The sequence below is a fragment of the Nannobrachium achirus genome, assembly GCF_963921795.1.
Source record: "Nannobrachium achirus genome assembly, chromosome: 22".
In the NCBI taxonomy this organism is placed as follows: Eukaryota; Metazoa; Chordata; class Actinopteri; order Myctophiformes; family Myctophidae; genus Nannobrachium; species Nannobrachium achirus.
Window position 1 is genome coordinate 3798334 of NC_137829.1, and position 18032 is coordinate 3816365.

Consider the following 18032-nt stretch of genomic DNA (forward strand, 5'->3'; position numbering starts at 1 on the left):
CATTAGCTGGACACGAACATATTGGCAGGTATGTGGTAACATGCAGAAAGTGTTTAACTGCAGTTGTTTTCCTCTTCTAGGCGGAGAACTCTGCTCTATCTATGGAGAATGACAATCAGAGGAAACAATATGAACACTGTCTGGATGAGGTGAGTGTTTTCTGTGCGCTCTGCATTGCATTTGGAAAAAATAAGGTGTGTTTACACACATTTTAAATGTAGGGCAACATGTGCTCTCTCACACAGATGCAGGCAGGCATGCAAGTACTGTCACACTCTAATGCACTTGCACACACGCAAGCACGCATACACACACACAACTACCTGTCCAAAATTTCACTTATCCAGCACTGACTCATTTTTCATATCAGCCTCAGCCATCAGTGTTAAGAGCTCTTCTACATGCAGAACAAAAAAAACAAAACAAAAAAAAACACTTATTTCAAAGCCTTCATTCTGATGTGTGTCTGTGTCAAACACAGCAAGGGTTATGTAAGTTCATAGCAGAACCAGGGCTACAAGGAGCCGACAGCTTCAAAGCTACTGTTACACTCACACTCAAGTCTGTGTTGTACTGAATTCCATGGAGGGAAAACCAGACCATCCTACATCTCTAATTGAACCAGGCGGACGCAGCTCAGGGTGTTCAGGGAACGAGAGGCTGCTTTGAGTTGAGGTGGGAGGGAGGGGGAGAGAGAGAGAGAGAGAGAGAGAGAGAGAGAGAGAGCGAGAGAGAGATTCCCTACCTAGTATAGGTGGTTCCTACTTAGAAAGGAAGGGGTAAGATCAGAAGAGCAGAGTAAGCATGAATCCCAGTAAACAAACAACAAAGTAAAGTTCAAGTAGAAAACAATGTACAGTAGTGCCTCAAAGAAACTAGGATACCAAGAAAGATCTGTCTAAACAACATACTATGTAAACAACATTTTCGGTGGGGAAAAAATGTAATTTAAATAACAATGTAACCAACATACCGTGTATCTGCATAGTAAATTAGCATCTATCAGAAAGAAAGAAAGAAAGAAAGAATCACACCTAGTGTGAAGTGAGCGGTGCTATTTATGAGTTATTCTCATTAAGCGTTCCTCAAAGCTTGGCCAATGTGACCCTGGGTGTACAACAAACTTTGGACCAAGCCAGATGTTGGAGCACTGCTCAAAAAATAGGTGTCAAGAAGGGATACAAGGAGAGATGCCATGCCCTTGGTTTCCTTGTAGGTCCAGTGGTTCTCAAAGTGGATTCCAGGGACTATGTGGGTTCCTTTAGGGTGGTCTAAATTGACCTCTGACAACTCTGACAGTGTACAAATATGTACCAAATGAACCTTACCGGGTTCATTTCAGTGGCGTCAGTTCAGAAAAAGCTAAGGTATGGCAACATGACTGGTGTCTTGAACGCGCGCCTTCGCGCGCGTGCAAGACATGTTGCCATACCTTAGCAACGGGCATGATACATTTATTTTAAGAAGTACATTTTATTTTTTTCCCCGTTTCTACGGTTTCTTGGGCTGGATATGGCAGCCTGGAACGGTTGATCAAGTGCAACTAAACTTGGCATGTTAGTAAACGTGCCACAATGAACAATAATGCATTGCACCTGTGCAGCTGACCTGCAGAACCTGGAAATATACCATTTTGTCAAGATGGGGAGAATACAAGTGTGGAGAATATAAATATAATACCTTGTTAAAGTGATCATTTTTGCATTTGTAGTTATTTTACTGTAATTTAACAACATAATAACCAGCACAGATAGACAAAGAGACATTCATGGATTTATATTTAAAAGTAACTTTTATTTTCCCCCCTGGACCCAGGGTATGGCAGCTGCATAACCCTGCCATACCCAATTGACACCCCTGGTTCATTTGGTTCCATTTGTACACTGTCAGAGTTAAGGGGAGACCTTGAATTTTGAAAGTCTGAAAAACACTATTGTAGGCTATCACCAGTGTTTTGCACTGGGTGCTGGCAGCAACCAGAGGCCAATGAAGGGAACACAAAAGGGGGGAATCGTGAAATGTTTGGGAGATTGAAGACCAGGCATGCTGCAGCATTCTGGATTATTTGGAGGGGCTTCGGTGAGCATGCCAGGGGGCTAATAAAGAGGAGTGTAAAGTAACTAAGTACATTTACTTAAGTACTGTACTTGAGTAAAATTTTGAGGTATTTGTACCACTGCCAATAAGGAGGGAGTTTCAGTAGTCGTGGGGATGACAGATTAAGGAGCTGAGCAGAGTCCTTAGGGAAGAAGGGTCTGATCCTTCAGATGTTGAGCTGCTTCTGGGAGTCCTATCTCTCTGTGCGTGGCCACTGTGAATGCTACCTGCCGTGGTTTGAAAAAGCTGAGGCGACTCCTTTTGACAGATAGATGAAAGGACTCGTTGAGCACACCCAAGCAGAATCTTATTTTCAATTTCATTGGCATTCCAATTTCAAAGTATAATCCATGCTGTACCCCTCAAACATTAAACTAGAGAGAGGTACAGAACATCAGAAAATTATTGTACTGTAGTTGATAGTAGTAGTAAGCCATGAGGCCCATAGGGCAGGAGCCTATCTACTGTTTCTGTAGCGTGAGGCAGTTTGATTTACAAGTACACCCCCTGGATATGATGCTAGTACTGTATGTCGCTAGCCTCGTAAACCATACTGCCGGAGTCTGGTTTACGAGGCTAGTACAGTATGTCGCAGGGACTTACCCCCAATTCCAAACCTTGATGCTGAGTGCAAAAGGGAGGCACTGGGTCCTGAGTCTTTGGTTTGACCCAGCCAGGGATTGAACCCCAACCTCCCAGTCTTAGGGCAGACAGCCGGACACTCTAACCACAAGGCCACTAAGCTGGTAGTTGATACTGTTTTACAAATCTGTGGTAAAAAGTTAAACAGACACCAAACCAAATAAAAATAAACCTGATTTTTCTCCTTGAGGGCCTTAAAACATATAGTATACTGTAGAATAAGTGACACTGCTCTGGTGTCAGATCTGCCAAGACCAAGTCTGCTAGACCAAGTTGTCATTGCTAAAGTTACTTTCATATAAAATATTCATGCGCCTTCGAGAGTGTTTCAGGAAGTCAAGTTAGATGTATGGACCGTGACCAATCGGACGAGACGGCCTGCAGCATCATTTGTCTTCAGCAGGAACTCGTGTTGTAAAGCATTTTCGACACAGATGAGCCTTTTCTATAATGATGTGTATGGCACGTAATTCAGCACGTAAAAAAAGAGGAGGGTTGCACTCGACTATCTAGCCTCCATCAGTCGTACACACTGACACAGAAGGCTGGATAGCCAAAACCTTTGTGTTAATCTAAGGCAGTGGTTCCCAATCTTTTTAGCTTGTGACCCAAAATCCTATACTAGTGAAAGCAGCAGACCTAGAAGCTCTCAACGCGGAGCTTCGCACCGCGTTGAGAGCTTGTAGAGCGGCTATTTTCACTACTTCTTAAACATATGTTTTCTAATTGAAATCCAAGAAATTCCATGTTTTTGGATTTGTCTTCATTTCTTCATGGAATTGCTGAAACAAATCATTGCATTTTGTTTTTAATTCATGGAAAACTAGCTTTTTGGGAAGGTTTTTTTGAAAATGTTTTGAAATAACAATAATTAAAAAATAAAATGTAGGAAACAAATAATAATTAAAGGGACCCATAAAAATGTGTCGGCGACCCACAAATAGGTCCCGACCCAGTGCTTTGGAACCAGTGATCTAAGGCATATGGAACAATAAAGAAAAACGTTTTGCTATTATTTCTGAGAGCGAACCTCCTCTTTTTGACTTGTTGAACAGTTCTTTGAGACAACGCATCAGAACGTGGTGGTAATAGAAACAGGTAATTTAGCACATCAATTAGGCATATAGCTTCCATCGACAGCTAGTGCAACAGCCACAATCTTTTATATAAGGTAATAAAAATGTGTCATTTTTCAGATCTGTAAAATAACACAATGTGCATTTTAATTCATGGAACTTATTTTCTTCCTCCTGCTAGGTGGCTAATCAAGTCGTTCAAGCACTGCTGACACAAAAGGTTTGTCATATTGAAGCATTTTAATCCAGCTAATCATTACAATCAATTAGAGGATTCATGGCTGTCACAATGATGAGTGGCTTTATGTCAGCAAGGCTAAGAATGATCAATGGCATATGGCTCACCTCATCACAATATGCCAACATGGCTTAGAATTGTATACACAAGGCATACTCGGGGACCACGCAAGTCGGGAAAGATGCATGTTGGGAATAACTACCCAGTTTTGCAATAACCATTGTACCCATTGTCAGAGTACCAGTCTGTTTGTCTGTGTCCCTTTTATTCCAATATGGATATTTATGTATCTGTCTGTCTATGATCCTTTTATTCCCTTTCATATGAAGTTCTCTCTCTCTCTCTCTCACACACACACACACACACACACACACACACACACACACACACACACACACACACACACACACACACAGACAGACAGACAGACAGACAGACAGACAGACAGACAGACAGACAGACAGACAGACAGACAGACAGACAGACAGACAGACAGACAGACAGACAGACAGACAGACAGACAGACAGACACACACTCACAAGAATGTTTCTCCATGACCGCTCATCACAAATATTTTAGTTTAATATAAAATAATGCAAAGCTTCTACATTTCCCAATAGTATGGGCAGTTCACGTTATATGGGAATGGGACATAAAAGTGGGACAGCTATACTTTGTAATAACAATTATATATGCAAAATCAGTCATACAAATGTAATGTCATCATAATCTATCTTCTAAAATTTTAATTCAAAGAAAGAATATATATAACAAAGTATAACAGTGATGGTACAGATTCTATAGAACATACTACGGGTGTAGGTTGGAGGCAGAGCAGAAGATATACTGTAACAGAAGTAGAAGCAATGGTAGTTACGAGCGATGTTGTCAGCAAGGTGGCAACGGCACAAGGTGACATTCACACCTTTATACTGTATCTATAACTCTACTCATGGCATAACGTAGCATAACAGTGGGCCCCAGTGCAGGATAGTTAGGACCAGAGTTGCCCGACTTTGCGAGATAAACAACTGTTGATGATTTATCTCGCCCCGTACCTCCGGTCCCCGGGGGGAGGTGAGACGATAACTAAATCATGTGTATACCGTATGTACGTACAGTATATCGTCGTTGTCGGGTGGAAACCTCGTATCTCCAAGTTTCAAATTTGTACCTTCTTTCGCAAAGTAAAGCCCTGCTTCATCATACAAGGTCGTTGCACAAAAGTAGTGAAAACAGCAGATCTACAAGCACACAATGCCTCGCGGTGCGAGGAATTGTGTGCGAGGCAAATGTGTGTGTGAGGCAAATGATAAATGCAAAACGAACGGTTTTGGACATACAAGGTTTTCACCCGACAACGACGATATGCAACTGTGACATCAGTGTAGCCCTGGGCCTTTCCAACCTTTTCATGTCTGTTTTCTGCACCCACGCATGTACAGTATACAGCTTCAAAAACCACATTCAAATTCATAAACACAGCCTCTTGTTACACTGGAGACTTTACAGGATCTCAATTGTATGAGAACGTCAGGTTTTATAATCCCATAATCACTTGTGTATCTCTTCTGGGTTGTTTTCAGGACTTGAAGGAGGAATGTCTGAAGCTCAGAACACGCGTGTTTGACCTGGAGCAGCAAAACCGGATTCTCAGTGTTCTGTTCCAACAGCGTGTCAAAATGTCCACCAACGCCGTCTCCCAGGTACACAATCTGAGTCATCAACAAGACTCCAACCTACTGTACAGGAATACACATTACTGCTAGCCTCGTACCCGCCCTCTTCCGGAAACCATTTCATTCCTCCTGGATAACGGAAGTTGGTTTACTAGGCTACATTACTGCAGGGGTTCCCAAACCTTTTTTTAATCTCGAGACCCAAAAGAGAAATTTGGTGTCTCCTCGGGTGAATGAATCACATCAAAAATTGTATGTAGCCAATGTACAAGGCGATATGTACAGTAAAAGGCTCAAAACTCGTCAAGCGTTGTGAGCCTTGTACATTGGCTATTTTCACTATACATTTTTGGGAAAATAAAATGGTATAGGCCTTCAGTATATCGTTTTTGTAGAAGAAAATATGATATGTACTCACGATCTCACAAATATATGCCATAATTAGTGTAATCGTTTCCCATCTTTGAAACGTGTTGCAGCGCATTGAGAGCTTGTAGATATAATGTAGGTTTGCCTGTTATGATGTGCCCAGAATGGGAATGAGAGGGTTCCCAATGGACTCACATAACACAGATATCACATAATTATTTCACAAAACACCATGAAACGTTGTGCACCTATTAGCAGACAGCACAAGCCTTACATCATTCAGACAGTCATCGGGCGAGAATCGCACCCACAGCAATAATATCTGTTCAAGAGGGGGGAAACAACTTATTATGCCACCTGCTGTATACAGTTTGTTTAGTTTGATTCTGTGCATTCTTCGGTCTGCCGCGGACTTCCAGTAAGATTATATTAGCCTTTGATTATGTTCTGGCCTGCCATCTACGGCAAGGGTTTTATCCAAGGCCAAACTTACTTGCAGACCCCTGCCATTATTGTCCCAGTCAAACAAAAAACTGGGTCCTGGAGAGCTCATATTTGCTCAGCCACTGAACAAGTGAAGATGAGTAAAGATAATTACAGAAGGCTACAGGATTGTCAGATTAATTAGGCTATTTAGAGAGTATTCACTAGAATATGACTATTTAGGGAATATTCACCTCTATTAGACTCTACTAAATACTCTGGTGAATATTCCCTAAATAGAACTCTAATCTGCTATTTAATGATTATATATATTCAATGATTAGAGTTCCAGTTTGACGTTCTGAATGCAAGCTCTCTGTTTTCAGGAGAGCAGTTTTGGGGGGTTGAACACAGCTCATAATTAAATAACTATTGGATTAATTGCAAAAACAACACTAGTTGTTACCTTTCTCAACTACATGGAAACAATAACCTGTGTTACTGTCGTTTCTACCTCAAAGTACAGTATGTGGAAGTACTTAAAGTCAATGTTGTGCGCTGGGCAGCAATGACACTAATTATGGATACTTCCTCTTCATTTATCAGTCAAAATAGGATCTTATTGACTGTTTAATCTAATAACATGTTATTAGAGATGTTACCGATCAATCGGCAATGGATCGGATCGGGCCGTTCAAAGCGTGATCGGCTATAATCGGTGGATTAGATCAAAAGGTAAATTCACCGATCCGATCGGTGCAACCGATCAACCAGCCGTTCAGTATGCCCACTTGAGGCCATTTTGGGGTGTTGATTTCCACAGTGCTGAAGGAATAATTAGTTACTGCTATGATAATAAATACATAGTAATGCTGGTAAATAACTATAAGGCGAATATATTAATGAATTCGTGAGTTAATTAATTAATTAAAGTTAAAACATTAACATTTAGAAAATATAAATAATATATAAATAATAACTTGATCGGATCGGTGATTGATCGGTATCGGGTGATCACACTTTTGTGATCGGTGCTCGGTGATCGGTTCCAAAAAACCTGATCGGACCATCCCTAATTGTTATCAAGTCTTCTTTGTGTAGACTTTGTATTGTGTGCATTTATTCTCTGGTGTTCCATGGTTTAGTCATTAATCATGACTGATTATGATTGAAACGGGACTCACGACCATGTTAACTGATTATTGCTTAAACTAAATTGGGACTTTCATCATCAATGTGAAACACAAAAGGCAAATGCCACATCAAAACCTTTCCTGAGACAATCGAGGCACTGTTCTGTCCCTAATAGTTTTATCATTCTTTCATAAGAATCTGTGGTTATCACTGTAATGAGAGAAGAAACCTGCAGCGTGATTTTCCACTCTGATGGAGCAATTAAACCTAATCCTTCTCAAAGAGGTTCTGACCTTCTGTGAGGAAACACCACAACATTGCATCTAGTGACTGAAAGAGAAGTGAAATTCATGCTGAGAGCTGAAAGCTATTTTTGAGCGGTGGTCACAACGCTCCTATACGTGGCCGTGTGTGTGGGTCTGTCTGTCTGTCTGTCTGTCTGTCTGCGTGTCTGTCTGTCTGTAGCCTGCAGTAACCTTTTCTGACCACACATGTTAAGGGAGGGGCGCTGTTGTTCAGGCCAGGCCAGACCAGGCACACACACACACACACACACACACACACACACACACACACACACACACACACACACACACAGGGGAAGGGGGGGGGGGGGACCACCGCTCAGTTCACACGGGTGTGATTTTTTTGTTTTCAATTGGCCACAGTGGAGGGTAAATGCAGAGCCAGCCTACCAGTCACTTTTAGTAATTCAACAGACAAAATCCATTATAAAGCAGGGTGACCGCTCATTCCTGCATGCCAAAAGAAAATGACACAGTCCTACGTACGTAACCTCACCATAATTAATGTGTTGCATGGTTATTTCTAAGCCCAGATCTTTATACATCACATAAAAAATATTTTAGCCTCACCAGCGGAAGTGGTGTATTATAATCTGTATGTTTGTTTGTTTATTTGATTAGCTGTCACAGTGATAACTCACAGTGCTCATTCGATTAGGCAGATTCATTTAATGTTGTGTCAGTACAAGCACTATTGTTTTATTTTTATTTTTTTTATATGTTCCATCAGATGTCAAGGTCACAGTGCAAGGTCAAAGTTTAGCCCTATAGTATGAGAGTGTACATACTGTACAGTAGCATCTTTCGGAGTGATTTTCTACTTTAATGAGGAGATGTCATTGGACAAAATGAGAACTACATTGTGACAGATTTACTGGTTGTTTGACAGGACTGAGGTGTTTTCTTCCCACTGGGACCTTAATGGAATTATTTGTCCAGAATACAAAATTACAATAACCTCATGTATGTCAGATGTACAACACATACTGTATAACAGATGTAGGCTTGAACATGAAATAAATGGATAGGGAGAGAATGATGCAACATCGTTTTGAACAAGGAAAAGGTAGAGAGCACAAGATCTTGAAATGGCCTCTGGGAAAATCATGATGAGAAGTGGGAGAATGAATGAGGGAGCAGATTAAAATGGTGAAATTCAAGAGTCGATACAGTTTGGAGGAATTAGTCTCACTCAGATTCTCTGCAAACCTCTATTTTATCTCCCTGGATCTATTTATTCTCTACACTGACAGCTGCAGGAATACCATAGATGCTTGCTTAGATTACCTTCTTTTCTCAGATAGTGCTCTTATAAGTCCTATCTCAGTTGGCTATCAAGTTTCTTCATTAAAATAGTTAGATATTTTAATTTTTTGTAATGTTTTATTTGTTATTTCATTTTGTAATGTTTTAACTTATTGTTGAATCTATTATTTTATTACATTTTATGCTATTGTTAAACCTTGAATGTGAACATAGATGGTGCAGTAGTGTGAAATGCAAAAGGCTTGAATTTCTACTTTAAATAACTCTTAGCCATTTTTCTAGTTCTATTGATCGCAAAATGACTAGCCAGACTACGGCGGTTTGTGTGGGGCAACCAAGGCATAGAGATGTGTGTAATGACAACTAATAACAGTTTCATGAGGGTCACTTTTGACCGCAACAAATAACATAAGTATCTATATGCATATGGACTCTGCTATAAGCTATGGGGGCTGCTGGTGAAACTGGACGACAGGTCAATTCTGCAAATAGACCCCATGGCCAATCATTTTGGATCAATATAAGTGGGGAAAAAAATGATTATGTTATTTTAGTCCGGACTTGTCCTTAATGTATTTGCAGTCCTTAATATTATTTTCTTGTCATGCTTTTGATGTAGGAATTGGAACCTATTCCACTGCCCCAATCACTGTGCAGGGAGTTGGATAAGAAAGAGAAGTTTATAAATGTAACTAGAAATACTGTTCCTATGAAACAGTATGGGCTCGCTGCTCCCTCGTGGGCTAAAGGCCCTGCCTTTGTACCGTCGGACAGTTTTTTGAGGAGAATAATAACCTTAGTATATAAAGATTTGGGATAACATCTGGCCTGGGAGAACATACGTTTTCAGCGAGCCCACAAAGCTTTACTATTTAAAGATTTGGGAGAACATACTACAAAAGATTTCATGTGGGTGTTTATTTATATCAGGTCGCACTTGTTGGTGGTGATGTCACCAAGAACGCGGCTCCTTTTTGGCTAAAGGCCCTGCCTTTGTACTGTCAGTCTTTTTTTTTAGGATAATAGATTTGACCTATAAAGATTTAGTATAACATACTGGTCTCGTCTTTCAGACGAGCCCACAATTACATTCAGTGGTACACTCCTTTGCCCTCCCTTCATCAGCTAGTGCAGGGGTCTTCAACAGGGGGTCCGCGACCCCTAGGGGGTCCGTGGAGGTACTGCAGGGGGTCCGCGAAATTATTGATAAAAAAAAGTTTCTTTTTTTTTCTTGTTTTTTTTTCACATTTATGTTAAAAAATAAATCATGATTCTATCCATTTTGAATAGCTTGAATACATGATTACTATGCAATTGACAGATTGTTGATATTATTGACATTGGTTCTCAGTTAATAAGTAGTATGTTTAGAAATGGTAGTGGTACGGCCCACCCTGCTCGCTGTAACTTGTACATGTTTAAAATAAAAAAATATGTCGTAGCCCCGACCCCCCCCACCCTACGAGGTGGTAGGGGGTCCCTGCTCCATCTCCCCATCAGTTTGGGGGTCCCCGGCCTGAAAACGTTGAAGACCCCTGAGCTAGTGTTTATCTCTCACTTGGAACTCATAGACTGACCACTGCTCCCCTCCTGTCTCATTTAGCATTCACACACTACGTGACAGACATACAGTAGCAAGAGTCGAGACCTGCATCCCTGCAGCGCCCCTTTTTGTCTCCAGCCCCAGTCTCACTACCGCCTCACTAACGAGTCCATTCGGTCCAAACGAGGGCCACGGGTACCAAGACACGAGTTCATGGCCTCAGCTGTGTGAGACAGCAGGAGCTAAGAGGCCAGAATCCATTAGGCTCAGTCTGTAGTGGTTCCCCTGACCTGGCTGCAGAGAGGACTCCTAACTGAAATGCAGGTCATCTCATTAAACCCCCCCCCCCCCCCTCGCTGACACTGAAGACTGGGGGGATGAGAGGAGGGAGAGAGAAGGAGAGGTTCATAGACGGCTAGACTAGAACTCAGTTTAAGAGACAACAGGGAGATGATGTATGAATTATTGAAATTGGTTTTGTTTTTAAACTTGAGCGAGACATGCTTATGGGAATTGAATTTGGGCTTTGGAGCGGTGCTTGAGGGGCCCCAGTTTGGAAGTTTGATAAGCTGGGCACGGTGCTTCTTTCTGCAGATAAACTTCCTGGTGCTTGAAAAATAAAATATACAATAGAGGTTTATTGGCCCCATTTGGCTGTTTAAAAAATAGTAAAATACTATTGACTTTTATGTGAACCTTTAAACCAGGTGTGGGGATGGATTCACAAAAAAGCATTCAGCTGAGGTTGTTAACCAAACAATTCCTCAAGGGGAGCACACACTGAACGCGAACGGCTGCGCAGCGGCGCGTCGCGGTATCGACGCACGTGAAGTGCCACGCGGTAACCCTGACTGGATGCGGCGCGCTGCCACACAGCACATCCATTTCCCCGGTGGGGAGAACCATGGGAGAACATGTTCAACGCGCAGCAACGCTGGAAAAATAGAACAGCGGCGTATCGGCGTGGCAGGCGAGGCGGCATACCCGCGACTGCGCGCGTCTGACGCCGCCGGTGTGGGTTATTTCATTGAAAATAATGGGGCCGTATGTTTTGACGCGGCGCATCCGCGCCGCCTCCGCGTCCGGTGTGTTCCACTTCAGACTCTATATGGTTTGTCCCCAAATCCAATTCAAGGCAGTTGACTAGATCGATTTTCTTGTTCTTTGATGTTACTGCGCCATGGAATGTCAAAGACCCTTATTCATAAATGAGGCCCCATGAGAATTCACCATACAAAACCATATCCTTCACCTTCATCTTCTCATTTCTTTCCTGTAACTTTCATTAAGGCAGAGAAGAGTCGTTGAGTACGAGACCCTACAAATTAACATCCTTCACTAGCATGCAGCATGCAGCTAAACCTGCCCAGTTCACCCTCCATTCTTTACTGTACTCCTATGGGAACTGCCCAGTACACCCACCATTCTTTACTGTACTCCTTTGGGAGCTGCCCAGTACACCCATCCTTCTCTACTGCTTGTCACCAAACATCTTCACTGGAGCTGAACATCTTAACACTCGCCTTCGTGTGCTGGATTTCCACTTCATTGGCTCCTGGGCACACGATTTCTCCCTACTGACACCAAATGAACAGCAGTTCAAACTAATTACTGGCCACAACGTTGAGCTGCAGAGAGGGCAGGAGGTGAAGTGAAGATGGAGGGAAGAAGATGTAAGAAGAAGAAAGTGGATCCTAGTTAGTTTGAAGGTGCGGGACTGATGCACTCAGCAGAAAACAAACTGATGCAGGTCATTACTGAAATCTCTCACAAGTGGAATTGAAATCGGGTCTCAAAACCATTACCATGCAAGTGGCTGGTGTGGGTGTGTCAGCAATATTTGTGTGCAAGGTTGAGTAATGGCAGTCGGATTGATCCTATTGTTAAACCTTGAACCTTCTATTCTATTCTATTCTATTCTATTCTATTCTATTCTATTCTACTATCTCCCTCTCTCTCTCCCCCCCCCCTCTCTCTCTCTCTCTCTCTCTCTCTCTCTCTCTCTCTCTCTCTCTCTCTCTCTCTCTCTTTCTCCCTTGCAGGTGTAGTGACATCACCCATCTTTGATGATCACAATGAAAAGATAGTCCCAGTACAGTAATTGATATTGCCAACTGAGAGTAACAGGCTTGAGTAATGCAAAAGGCTATAAGCACAGTTCCATTAAACAATACACTTTAGCTTGGTTCTATTTCTTCTCACTAAATCCTTGTACTGACAGTAACTAAACATGGTCTGTGCTGGGGCCTGCCATTTGGTCCAACAGCCCATTATTCTGAAACCCCAATAGCCTCTTAAAATGTTAGGTTAGGGTGAAGATTAGGGTTAATTCATGATAATGAACGACTTCAGACCGATAGTGCTTTGAAATAAAGAGTCATCGGAGCAATGTAATGGTGCTGTTTGTGCTTGAGTAGCTTGGTCGAGGTAGAGTACTCCCCGTGGAGTCAAAAGATTTTGGGTTCAATACCAGGCACTGCCAAATCAGCGTATGAGTAGCATCAATAAAACTCTGCCACATAGGTCCAGTCCAATGTCAGACTTCTCTGCGTAACTAAATGGTTTATTGAACACTTTGAACTGGACAGTTCTTCTGATCCACCCTCTCCATTTCCTGCTTTTTCCACTTCGAGCAGCTATACTGTATAATTGTTGTGGTGTTTTATAGAAATCGTCTCTGCAAATGAGCTTTAATATTCCCATACATAAAAATTCGGGTCTGCTGTCTATCTGTCTATTTTTATTATTGTAGTGTCACGCTTGATTAGTGGCTGAGGAGAGACATCCCAGCATGCCTCGGGTGCGCCTATATGTGTTATTCTATTATTGTTACCGTGTTATTTTTTTGCCTATGGGAATGTGTTGGGGGAGTTATGTGTCTATTGTGATTAATGTTATTGGCTTATGTTCATGTAATAATTTAGTTTGTGTGTATGTGTTTTGGGGTTGGACCATGCGTGTTATTAGTGAGTGACCACATGTAATGTACAGTGAGAACATTACCAATATGTAATATATTGTACTGTAGGCTAGATTAATTTATACTCCATATTTTGACAACCTTTTTAGCTTGAAGATCTCTTGGCCTCAAGTGTCACCATCGTGTGATGGAATGTAAATGAAGTTGCATAGTCTGTTACAGAACAAGCGTCTTCTTTAAAGTTGTTGTCACATTATTGGCAATGATCCTCTCTCTTGATCAATGTATTATTGTGACACAGAAAGCTGGATGAGAAAAAGGCGAGCATGATTTATGTACACAGGTTTCCAGCCCATAACTCATAAATATAGGGGTTTGAAGGGGCTTGGAACAAGTTCAAATAATGTCCTCTGACTCTTTAGATCTCTTTGTTCTAAATTCTAAAGAAGAATATCTGATGACTGCTTTAAAATGCTCTTCTTTCTTGGTTCTTCCGCAGATCGACAGGAGGCTATGTGTAGCAAGTGTAGTTTTTTTTTATTGTTTAGTTTATTTGCACAATAATAATGGTGCATTCCACTATACTTGTATGTGGAGTCCACCGGTAGCATTCAAACAACTCTGGCAGGCTTTGTGTGTGTGTGTGTGTGTGTGTGTGTGTGTGTGTGTGTGTGTGTGTGTGTGTGTGTGTGTGTGTGTGTGTGTGTGTGTGTGTGTGTGTGTGTGTGTGTGTGTTTAATTTTGCACAAATATATCTCAGAATCTTTAAGGCAGATTTCAAGAGAAACCCTACATATCTTTGCCTTTCTGTAGATGGCCTTTCATAAATAATTTTCACTTGAACACAAGGTTTCTCATAATCAAAGTGATAATCTCCATGACATTGATTCATTCGGTCCAAAACCAGATCTCAAAAACTACTACAGCAGGACAACCAAGAACCCTACAGTATAGCTAGCTGGGCTTTAGAGTTGTTTCAATCTTTAGAAGTGTTCCATATACAACTACACTGCTCCTACACAGTAATCTGTGAGGGAGCCCTATGGAAACAATGTGAAAGGCCACTTCTGATGTAATTATATGATAGATTCCACTTACATTTAGTTCAGCTGTCAGTTGCTTTGCCCTAAAGATATGAAAGTTGCTTATCACACAAGTGGCTGGATAAACCTTTAAAACATTTAAAATCTTCACACAATATTGTGTTTTGAGAGTAAAAATATTATGCTCTGCTCCTTACAGTAGGAAATGGAAACACAATAATGTAAGTTTAAAAGTTTGTGACAAAGGCAAATGCAGAATGAAGTTTATTTGTATATGGAGTTGGGACTTGACTTGTAATAATAGTAAAGAATATACTTCAAGTAAAGATAAACTAAACATTTATTTGGTTGCTATCTTATCGTCTTCATTGACTTTGCAAAGCAAGCATTCTTGGGTTCTATAAAAATGAAGCCGCACAATTATGCAGTGGTCGTCTTAAAAATTGCAAACTATTTGAATCATGAATGGTGTGTGTGTGGGTCCTTAAATTGCCCTTGATTAAAAATACAGCTCCCTTCTCTTTGGGCGATTTTGTTAGACCATATCAGTTGTGTCAAATCTCAGGGACACTCCTCAACTTGCTGACTGTAATTAGTTCCCAGATTAATCCTCCAACACGTGGTCAAATTTGGCATTCTCCTACAGTGCTTGCGATATAAAGGCTAGTACGGATAATGAAATAATACTTGAATATCAATGAATGGCCCGAATCACTTTAGTCCCACACTCCCTCATGCAATTATTTCCCTATTCACATTAATTATAGCTAACAGATGACACTAATGACTTTGAGCGGAAGCTGGCGATGGCAGCCTTGAAAGGGATCAATGCTGTTTTAAATGGGGTCGCAAGGCGTCAGCCACTTGATGTCCGCGAGACATTCCAATTGGAAGTGGCACGACACAGGCTGTGTCTTCCGCATGCCAGTGAACTGTGCCAGCTCCTCATCAGTGGAAGATGCCACAAGTGCTCAGCAGAAATGTCCAATGGCATCATTTGGGGCTCCAACTTTAATATAGGATGATGCTAACAGACTATCTGGATGACCCCTGTACATTTCTGTTGGCATAGGTAATCAAAACTCATGTGAGGCACTGGAGATATTATTGTATTTTCATCATATTGTGGTGTACCATCCAGTGCTGTATTGTGTTGCACTGTATCATATATCATAAGATTTGTTCAACCGCTCTTTTCTTAAAACTCATTTACTGCCTATGACTAGTTTGACGAGTTATATGGCTGTGTCCACTCTGCCTATGACTAGTATGACGAGTTTGAAAAAAAAAAATTTTTTTGATTTTTTTTTTTTTGAAAAATTATTTTTGGACCCTATCAAATCTAGTAAGCATGATTTCAATCGCGATTTTGCATGTTCAACCCCCATACAACCCCATCTTTCAAACAGGGCGGCCATTTTTGCTTACATAACATGTAAAACATAATGGCTATTATCTAAAGAATGCCTGAACGGATTTCCAATCAGACTTTTTTGTTTGAAAGCTGTGAACAAACTGCACAAACATGGTGCATCATCTGTGCATGGGCGTGCATGATCCGTGCACTATAAATTACATTGAAGTCAATGGAGGCTTCTGGCGGGGAACCCTGATGGGAGCTGTTTCAAAATGGCAGTAAATGAGTTAATCAATGGATGGATGGATGGATGGATTGATTGATTGATTGATGGATGAACATTCCCTTGTATCCTGGCCTTGTGGTATCCTGATTCCAGCTCTTTTTCACAGTTGTACTTTTTGTGAATTCTAAATAGAGATTATTACTAAATGATTCATCTCAAGAGCTTACAAAATATATCACTTCTGACAAACAGGCACAGCAACCACTGTCCCAATGGCACTGTCAGAAAGCTGTTGTCTTGTGTACATTACAATATGTCATCCTGTCTCGGCAGATATAACTCAATTACACCACAATTAGATTAAGTACTGTATCTACTGAGTTAGACACTTTATAGGACACACAGACAATAACAATTTACATACTGTACAGTGTGCAATAGACCACAATGGAAGCCTCGGCTTTTTGTGTTACCCCTTTAGCATAACCTTTGACTGTACTACCTGTAGTGTACTGTTAACTAACTTGTTAAAAAGTATTCAATCAATAAATCAAAGTGCAAGGGACAATATCAACCGTCCATATCCTTCCATATCAGCTGATATGAAGGGAGCGTTCTGCATACTAATCGTGTCATTGCATGGTTCAACCCAACACAAGTGTTAGCCTTAATGCTCTGTCGCATGACACAGTACGAGCTCACAATACGTAGCATCCACAGCACGTTGTGAGCTTGTAGGTCTGTTATTTTCGGCATGCGGTGCCGTCATGACGAAGTATTAATCAGGCTTTACTACCCCTACTGCTACCTTGAATTTGTCATTTGCTGAGTGCAGAAATGAATAACAGTGGATCATGGTTCTGTCCAGAGCAGTTTTTATTTTAAAACAGGCTTCTCACAAACAATGATTTTTTCATGTCTGGCTGCAGGGACCAGGACAACTGCTAGCTTTCTATTATTAATTAAGGTAGCTAATTGCATTCACCTGGTCTAGACTAAGATATCATTAATATGTGAAGTTGACAACCACTGCTCTAAAAGAAAATAGCTTAAGCTGGCTGGTTTCTGAAATGTAATCATGGCATTACCTGCAAGCGAAGGGGAAAATGACGGGGAACATTATAAACCAGGAACACCCTGACCAGCCGAGTGGAAAATGTCATTCTTCTCCTCAATTAGCCTTTAGATGGAAAGAGACAGCGATGTATCCACCGTATTGATTCTTTGAGATCTGTGACAAATATAAATGGAGAGCTAGGCGGGCTCCCTCACAGTTTGTGTTGAGGCAGGCATATTGTGGATGAACACACAAGTTTTCTGTCATTTACTCGAAATGCACTCCTCTTGGGTTATCGCGCCTCCTAGCGTGCGATACAGAGCTACACATATGCTCCCGAATGACAAAGTCGGAGGGTATGCCAGTCAAAGCGCCCCGCCCCAACCGAGGGCATAAGGCGCGAGACTGGCATGTGTACTTCCTCTTCCGTTCCTCTGCACGCATGAGATACGGACGTCTACACATGTTACTCTACGACAAATAATTAATTCTTCAAGTTACTCAGTCTAAGATCAGTTCGAATTCAACTTTAGCCTTAGCGGTGAGTAGGACCATCACCCACGGGTTTCGTTCAACTTGGTCTGTTCTTCTCTGTTTTGTTCTTCGCTGTTTGCTGCTAACGATAACAAGCGGCTAGCCTAGGTTAGCTTAGCTTA

The 18032-nt window shown here is 41.4% G+C and overlaps 1 protein-coding gene across 1 annotated transcript in view; it reads left to right on the forward strand.

Moving 5' to 3' along the window:
• The window catches only part of LOC308308383 (nck-associated protein 5-like), a 104984-nt gene that overhangs the window by 61943 nt on the left and 25009 nt on the right, over nt 1–18032 (forward strand). The window contains exons 4-6 of the mRNA XM_080753806.1: nt 81–149; nt 3997–4035; nt 5641–5760. Of these exons, the coding sequence (XP_080609932.1) occupies nt 81–149; nt 3997–4035; nt 5641–5760 (228 nt within the window). The remainder of the gene's footprint in view (nt 1–80; nt 150–3996; nt 4036–5640; nt 5761–18032) is intronic.